The 9700-nt window shown below is 35.3% G+C and overlaps 1 protein-coding gene across 1 annotated transcript in view; it reads right to left on the reverse strand.

The window, feature by feature from the left end:
- The window catches only part of LOC107684308 (serine/threonine-protein kinase 10-like), a 25656-nt gene that overhangs the window by 13253 nt on the left and 2703 nt on the right, over positions 1-9700 (reverse strand). The window contains exons 2-4 of the mRNA XM_016480541.1: positions 6295-6459; positions 1928-1976; positions 328-518 (exon numbers count right to left, since the gene is read on the reverse strand). Coding sequence (XP_016336027.1) covers positions 328-518; positions 1928-1976; positions 6295-6459 — 405 coding nt within the window. The remainder of the gene's footprint in view (positions 1-327; positions 519-1927; positions 1977-6294; positions 6460-9700) is intronic.

The raw sequence follows: 9700 nt of genomic DNA on the forward strand, positions 1-9700 counted from the left end.
GCCGATGTCCTGCAGAGTTTAGCTCCAACCCTGAAAAAAAAAAACGAACTTTTCTAAAGCCTTAGTAATCCTGAAGACCTTGATTAGCTTGTTCAGGTGTGTTTGATTAGGGTTAGAGCTAAACTCTGCAGGACAGCGGCACTCCAGGACCGACGTTGCCTATCCCTGCTCTACTATGTTATCACGTGACTGTGAAACTGCTCATCATGCAAAATGGCTGAAATCTCCCGCTGCACTCAGGTATACGTAGCTGATGGGCAACAAAACTAAAAACACTCCACCGTCACTCAAGAGAACAAACTTCCTGAGATGATTAACTAGCTGCACATGCATCCGCCCCTCTAAACGCTCCCTAAAACCCCACTCACCCAGTTTGACGTCTCCGTCGAGTGTCAGCAGGATGTTTCCAGCCTTAAGGTCTCTGTGGATCACCTTGCCGTCATGCAGATACTGCAGAGCATCCAGAGTCTGCTTACAAACCACCCTGATCTGCGGCTCCGTCAGAGGCCTTTCCAGCTCTACACACACACACACACACACACAGCATGAACAGGGAAATGCTACCATACACAAACACACTTATACAAAGATTTAACAATTTACATATACTATTACAATAAGATCACCTGTTTTCTAACATCCGAGTTTTTAGGCATATAAAATGTGTTGATTTTTAAATTTCTTGCATAAGTCGATTCTTTCAATGCAAACTCAGGAGTTACCAGTCTGTATCGGCCTGATGAGTCCTACACTGAATTAACTAATTGAATCAGCCCAAGCCAATCAACATATGACTCACTAACTAAACTGCAAGCTAACTTTAGTCAAAATACTAGAAACACAATATTTGTGAAAACTTAAATCAGTGTCATTACGGACTGGTTGTTTGACCCTCCATTAAGCCCTGCTGTCTCATTTTACTACCTGTGCCAAACATGGATCGAGAAGCAATTACATTGAGTGAACTGCCTCAGGAATTACTATGCAATATCTGGATTAAATGTGTATTTACATTGAGTAATTTATATATAGTTGCCAAAAAGGTTTTTAGTAGATATAAATAATTAAATAATTATTAATGTGTGACAGGTTAATGTGGAAACTGGTTTAAGGATCATTGTTTTTTCGGTTTTATTTTTAAACGGTGTTTAAATAACATTTTTATATTGTGATGTGTTTCCAACACACATTTTAAAGAAGAAAAAAAAAAAGACGCAACGTTCAGCATACACTTTTGGGGTCTGTAAGATGTAATGTTTTTCAATGTATCTTTTGTACATTTATTTAATCAAAAATACAGTAGTATTGAGAAATATTATTACATTTTTAAATTGTTAAGCGTTTTCTACTTTAATACATTTGAATAATTAATGCAAGTTATTTATATGATGCAAAGCTGAATTTTCAGCATCATTACAACAGTCTTCATTGTCACGTAATCCTTCAGAAATCATTCTAATATGCTTCTCAAGATATATTTCTTATTATTATCAATGTTGTACATTTGTACTGTTTATATCTTTGTGGAAACAGTGATACTTTAAGGATTATTTGATGAATAGAAAGATCAAAAGAACAGCATTTACTTATATCATTATAAAAGTCTTTACTGTCACTTTTGATCAATTTAATGCATCCTTGATAAATTAAAATATTAATTTCCTTCAAAAAAATAATCATTCTGACCCTCATTCATAAACTATGGTATTACGCTACAAAACAAATCTATATTTAGACACTAATAACGTAAACTGAACTGATTGCTTTAACAGGTCATGCAAATGGTGAGAATAATCAATGCGCATTTAAAGTTCAACTTCGCCTTTAAGAAATTAAATGTGTTTTTGGCTATTGACAAGGAACTGGTCATTGTAAGTGACCTTTTCCTGATGCAGTCTTGCATGTCAAACACTTTGTGCGAACTCACCGAGCATGACAGCATCGACGGCTCCACCGGCACAGAACTCTATCAGGATCTGCAGACAGAAACACGGCGAACATAAAACTGGGTCTTTCCTAAAACACAATCACACTGTTTTACAAAAGCATGGCTGCTTGCATTACACTGCACAAGACAGATTGACTGAGATTAGTATACTGTCTTTATTTCACAATAGCAGCATTATGTTTAGTAGACAGATCTGTTTATCCTATTGTCATGAACACGCCTACATGAACCTGCAGCCAGTGGTTTAAAAAACAGACAAGATGCACTCATTCAGAAAGCCATTGTTCACTCAACTCACTCGTTTATGCTTGTGCACATGGGAACACACACACAAAATCTAGAACTCTCATTCAGTTCAGCACACAAACACATTCGAGTTTGTTGCAAATCGATGGATAAAACCAGAACTCCACTTTAACAACATCCAAACCTGGAAAGACAGGGACACACTAGCCCACATTATTACAAAACAATTCACTTCGCAGGGCTGTGATTGGTCAACAGCGCTGCATTGCAGGGTCATGATTGGTCACTGAAGCTGCTGAGCCTTGAAGGATTTTCTTGCACCTCAATATGGTGGATGACATAACAGGATCAAGCTAGAGAGGCCTGTATGAGCACGAGGAAGGACCAAAGCTTTCTGCACATTAGCGCAGTGCCTGAATTGAGTCCTTTCTGTCCTAATAGGATTAGAACAGGAGAGTTTCCGTGAACACCAGGCGGATGAAGGGGTCACGGCTGGGGTCATCTGGAGAGAGGATGGGCAGGTACTGGTAGAGACTGCTCACATAGTCAATACTGAACAACAACTGTTTCCTGCATTGCAAGTCAGGAGTGGCAACATACATATATTTTAGGCGAGTTATGAACTTATGAAATAGAGTACAGTTCAATAGGTTGGGATAAAGATTTTTTTTTTTTTTAAAGAAATTAATACTTTTATTCAGCAAGTATGCATTAAATGGATCAAAAGTGTCAGAAAAGACACTCATAATGTTACAAACGTTTCTATTTCAAATAAATGTTGTTCTAATTGAACTTCCTTTGAACTTGATTTGACCGCCATTCAATTTTTTTGCAGTATGTCATTGGCAATTAAAAATAGTTATTTTAAATTGCGATATTTCACAATATTACAATGTTTTTACTGTATTTTTAATCAAATTAACAGCCTTAGGGAACAATAAAAATACAGACCCCAAAACTTTAAACAGTTATGTACTGTATATCATATAGCACTAGAAAAATTATTTGAATTGTATAGTACATTAGCATTCAAAAGTTTGTGGTCATTATTTATTTACTTATTTCTTTTTGTGAAATAATACTTTTAGATTCACCAACAATGCATTCAATTGGTAAAATAGACAGTAAAGACATTTATAATGTTATAAAAGATTTCAAATGCTGTTTTTTAACCTTTATATTTATCAAAGAATCCTGGAAAAAAGTATCATGGTTTCCAAAAAAAAAAATAATAATAATAATAATAAAGCTGTTTTCAACATTAATAATAGAAATAAATGTTTCTCAATCATCAAATCAACATATTAGAATATTTTCTGAATGATCAAGAGACATTGAAGTCTGGAGTAATGAGGTTGAAAAATCACATGAATAAATGATTTTAAAATATATTCAAACAGAAAAAAAGCTATTTTATATTGAAATAATATTCCATAACATGCAGAGCCCAAACCTTTGAAAAGTAAAATATATCAACAAAACTTTCACAAATTGTGTTGTCCTCACTCACTCAGAATCAGTGCAGTTCTTTTAAATGAATCAGAGGAGTCATCTGGTTGAATCATAGACTGAATCAGTCTAAACACTTCACTAAATAAGCATGGATTACTTGCTTGTTCACCGTAGGTTATGATGTTTGACTCAAAATGAGCTCATTTTTTTTGAAAAGTGCAAATGGCTTCAGTCAAGAAACACATGCAGCTTTTAAACAGTGTTAATGTCTGATCCCTACACTACTGTGTACATACACTGATGCAGTACTCAGAACAGTCAGCGTTATTCATTCTCTCGAGCGCTGTGTCACTGTGGGTGAGATGTTGCTTTAGACTGGCAGCTACGAGAACACAACAGCCCACAGAGAGCGGTCATTCAGTCACAGAACTACAATGGCCATACTCAATGCACAAGATGAGAATGGGAATGTTTATTTCCATTGATCCCACTGTCTGGATGACAGAATGCATTATTAAGCCTCATATTTACCACACAGAGAGGCCCCAATTTGTATGTGGACATGCCTAAATGTCACTGCATATTGCAAAACGTCAAAGCAAGTGGCATATGAAATTGATGTTATCTGCTAATATAATCAAATTTAGAGGAAACTAATTTACATGGAATACTGAATGGCTTTATTGATACTTATGTGTTATTTATTCTGCTTAAGCTAGAAATGGCTGATGAATAATCCAGTTTAAACATTCCTTGAATCACAGCTAAATCAAAGCCCTCCTACATCTTCATACAAAAATGGGTGAGGCTGATATCAGTCTATTTCCTGGTGTATGGCAGGATCACAGTAAAATATGCACACCTCTTCCAGTACACATTGTTCAGTACACAATGAGGCAGATGAAGAAAACAGGCACTGTTCTGACTGTGAGAAAATGCACTGACAGTAGATATTGTGATTCTAAGACTTGCTTTTCTGGTAAATCTCATAAAACTTTTGAAGAACATGTACAGGTCATATTCACTTTCAAATCAAAGTAAATAATAAACCATATTTCACCTGAAATGGAGCTTAATTTGAAGGCCATTTAAATTTTTGGCAGTATGACATTGACAATTAAGCACTAGAAAAATAATTGTAATTGTATATTACACTACTACTAAGATTTTTTCCAAGAAATTAATACTTTTATTCAGCAATGCCACATGAAAAAGATTTGATATTACTTGATGTTTCAAATAAATGCAATTTCTATTCATCAAAACCTTTAAAAAAAAAAATCACAGTTTCTACAGAAACATTAAGCAAGCACAGCAGTTGATGATAATCAGAAATGTTTCTTGAGCATCAAATTAGCATATTAGAATTAGGGCTGCACGATTATGACAAAAATCATAATTGTCGATTATTCCCTTGAAATTGTAATTGCGATTATTAATTATGATTATCACAATTTACATTGAATGATGTTTATACCATTGTTTTATGCAACTGCATGCCGTATTTTTGCTGAAAACATTCTAACTGAAAAACTTTTAGTGCTTTTCTATAGTATTAAGCCTCAAATGTCAACTAAACATCGGATTGGTTTCTTCTTTAAATTATAAAAAAGCAAAAATATGAATGGTATTATAATGTTATACTAAAACTAAAATTAAAATAATGGGAAAACCCCTTAAGATAACATGTAGAAAGAAAAAAACGCATCTTAAGCACGCAGAATAACATAAGTGTACTTTGAACGATTAATTGCCGCTCTGAACGATTACGTAATTGTGGCATCCGTAATTGTAATCGCGATTAGAAATTCGATTAATTGTGCAGCCCTAATTAGAATGATTTCTGAAGGAAATCTTTGAATGGTAATGTACATATGTACACACATCAAGATAGTATTTTTGTACTGCCATTAATTATGAGTTATTTATTTTTTTAAATTATGTATTACAGTATTTATACTTCTGATTTCAAGGTGAAGTATAAAAATATGTACATGTCCTTATTATTTGAACATCCAAGTCTCTAATGTCCATACTGTAATGAAGCTGGACTGAAGTGACCTGAGAGCTGTCTAAGGCCACTTCAACCTTTTTTTAAACTTCCACTGCGCAGGAAGGAAATGGTTTAAGTCAACAAGAAAGCAAGCAGGGTTGTCTCCTATTCCTTTGTCCCATGTCTTTTCTTGTAGTAAACAAGGGTGATTATCTAGTCACCATAAAATATGAAGCAGACTAACGTTAAACAATGGGCCAAAAAATTTATTTTTTAAAGGGGTCATATGATGCGATTTCAAGTTTTCCTTTCTCTTTGGAGTGTTACAAGCTGATTGTGCATAGATAAGATCCCTGAAGTTGCAAAGACTAAAGTCTCAAAACCAAAGAGATATTCTTTATCAAAATTAAGACTCTGCCACGCCCCCCTAAAACGGCTCGTTCTAACACGCCCCCATATATCTAGGTCACTATGTGGGAATATTTGCATAATGCGCCCAAATGTGCACGCAAAGAAAGAAGGCGTTAATGATCTTTAAAAAAGCATCATATGACCCCTTTAAAGTAAGATTCCAAACTATTGATGTGGAAAACACAATTAGAACAAAATCTGTGTAACAAGGAAACAACAAAACATAAACTAAATTCACACTCACCCACAGTTTGCTCTCGTAGTAAAACGCGTCAAGCAGCTTGACAATATTGTGATGGTCACATGGTGCCAAGATGTCGATCTCCACCATGTAGTCCTCCAGCTCATCTTCAGTTTTGGTGTCAATCACCTTTGCAGCAGCAAAAATGCCTGTCTGCTTGTTTTGAGCCTGAATAAAAAGACAATTAATTTTCAAGAAAAAGTTTATTTATACATAGCCCTCTAAAATAGGAATTATATTAGTCTAAGTAAACCATTTTTATAACATTCAACAAAGCAAGACTGGCTGGCAGACATTTCAACAAATATTTTGTTAGTGATGAGAATGAAAAACTCATTCAAAGACATTAATGATAGTAAATTATGTTTTAGGTTATTGTTTATTATACACCTTCTGATGTGAAACTGATGAATCAGACATAAATGTTTGAGGCCTGACGTACATGAATACATGTGTAGACTATGAATGATTCAACACAAAATCTGTTTAATAACCAGCAAAACAAGCCCTTTAGAGGAAAAAACTTTTAATTAGACTCATGCAGTCAGCACGATGCAGTCCACCATTCAACAGTAATCCCATTCAGTGTCATTCACAGTAATGAGTCTTTCTGCAGTGCAGGGCAATGAAGGTCACAGAACAATTCGACCCAATACACGCCTTCTGTAAGAAAGTGGTAATCTAAGGTATTTAGAAGCTAATGTGATTTTGTAGTGAAAGATTAACCAGGTCAAAGTCTGCTGTTTATTGCAGGATGATTGTGAATGAAATGTCTGGAGGTTTTTGATTGTATTTTGCCACTATGTGTGATGCTGTTGCTTTTGATGTATTTGACTTGTTATCAAGACTTTTAATTTTTAGAATTAAAATGTACATAAAATGATTACAAATACAAATCTGTAATACAAATACATGAAAATTTCATGAAATTGAAATTAACACAACGACAAAAAAATAACAAAAAATATTAATAGTATTGAAAGCAGGGTTAAAATTATTTAAAAAGGCAAGTGTTTCTAATTTAAGCAAATATTATGCAATTTTTTTTTTTTAAATAGCCTATGGTAATAAAATGATTCCAGCCACAGTCTAAAAAAACAATCATAGTTTCTTTAACATATTCATGGCTGGTGAATATATTTGTCCCAACAATGGTAGATTGAAAAAGTCAGAAACTTGTCTGAAAACAGTCATTGTTTCTGTAATTCTGTTTAGTGCCCATAGTAGTGGAGCTCCAACAACACACAAAACCACACTGTGATGGCTGAAAATCAACAAAGTCCACTGTCCTAAAAACCCCAGACCTCACTCCAACTAATCATTAGCGACAAGCTGACTAAAAACTACTTAAAGGGTTAGTTCACCCAAAAATGAAAATTAGCCCATGATTTACTCACCCTCAAGAAGGGGTGTGCAATATTGACAACAAAAAATATCTCGATATTTTCTGGGATTTTATCGATAACGATAATTAGACTATATTTTGCTGAGTGTGTTATTGTGCTGGTATCTTAAGGACTGCCGTGGACAGCTGACTCTGCTGACTCTGCCTCTGATATTCTTCATGTTCTGTGCAGTGGTCAGTTCACACTGATAGAAATTAATCTTTCCAATAAGTTTTAACTGATTTTTACATTGTATGGGCATTTTGACCTTTATAAAGCCATTTTTTTCTAAAAGTGTCCATCATCCTTTGAATACTGATATTTGAAATTATTGAAATAACAAAAGATACTCTGAATGTGAAATTAAATCCACCAGTAGGTGGCAGCAAGTCACTGTTAATAAGTGAGAATGTGATTGAACCGAATCATTTAAACGGTTGATTCATTCAGGAACGAAAAACCGTCATGTTGCTCAGAGACGCAAAACAGCGCTGTGGCTGTGGAATTATTGGAATTGGAATTATTTTTTGTTGTCGAAATAGCGCAAAAACAGGAAATATGGTGTCTAAAACGTAAGTCTCTTAATTAACTTCTTGTTTATTGAACGGTTGTAAAAAAATCTATATCACATTTGTAATCATTGTCATTTTTGGAGAAAAAAAATGGCACTCTTTGAGTGAAATTGATTAAATAGGCTATTTGAAGTGGTATAAATATATACATTTTCTGCCCCCATGTCTTGAATTTGTGATCATTCTAAATGTATTGTAATAGACTGAATCATGTAGTGAAAGAATGCACTCTAAATGCGCACGCGCACTAGTCTAGACTTCATGTAATGTATGCATGCACTCTGTAGGGGTGTTTTGAAAGTTTTTTGCAAAATACTCGATAATGTCAAATTGCACATCGTTAGAACAACAATTACGATATTATCGCAAACGATATATATCGCACACCCCTAGTTCGAACTTGTATTGTCTACATTTACATTTACATTTACATTTAGTCATTTAGCAGACGCTTTTATCCAAAGCGACTTACAATTGGGGGATACATATACTCGATAATGTCAAATCGCACATTGTTAAAACAACAATTACGTTATTATCGCAGACTATATATAATCGCACTCCCCTGCCCTCAAGGCATCCTAGGTGTATATGACTTTCTTCTTTCAGACGAATCCAGTCAGAGTTATATTAAAAAATGTCTTTGATCTTCCAAGCTATAGAATGGCACTCAGCGGGTGTTACAGTTCATCAGTCCAAAAGAAGTGAAATTAAGCACATACATCCATAGTAAAACATGCCTCACACGGCTCCGGGGGGTGAATGAAGGCCTTCTGTAGCGAATCCATGCGTTGTTGTAATAAAAATATACATATTTAAAAACGTATAAACACTTTTCTGTCACTTCCTGTAACTGTCGTACGCGCGTTCATTCCGGGTGGACAACGCAGGACGTATGGGTAGCGCCAGTGAGAAGTGACTAATGCGGAAGCAGAGAGGAGAGAACAAAACAAAACACCGGTCACGAATTGCTTCCGCTGATTGTTGTACGTGCATTCATTCCGCCGGATGACGTAGGCGTAGCGTAAGATCCGGTGAGAAGTGATGAATGTGGAAGCGGAGCGGAGAGAGCAAAACAAAACACTGGTCACGAATTAGAAGCACAAAACGAGGATTTGTAAAGAAAAATGTCGGAGGATTTCGATATAAGCCAAGAGCAGACTGGTTTTCCTTTGCTCCTGTAAACAAAGTTGTTTTTTTGCCAGACTAGCATGTTCACACCGGCGCACGTGTTACGCATACGTCCTACGTCATCCGCCCAGAACGGCTTCCACGTACGACAGTTAGCGCAAGCTACAGAAAAGTGGTTATAACGTTTTAAATATAGATATATTTCTTAAAAGAATGCGTCGATTCACTATAGGAGGTCTTTATTCACCCCCCGGAGCCGTGCGAGGCACTTTTTATTATGGATGGATGCGCTTTATTGGACTTCTTTTGAACCGTTTAACA

Source organism: Sinocyclocheilus anshuiensis, unplaced genomic scaffold (genome assembly GCF_001515605.1).
Source record: "Sinocyclocheilus anshuiensis isolate Anshui unplaced genomic scaffold, SAMN03320099.WGS_v1.1 scaffold1371, whole genome shotgun sequence".
Lineage (NCBI taxonomy): Eukaryota > Metazoa > Chordata > Actinopteri > Cypriniformes > Cyprinidae > Sinocyclocheilus > Sinocyclocheilus anshuiensis.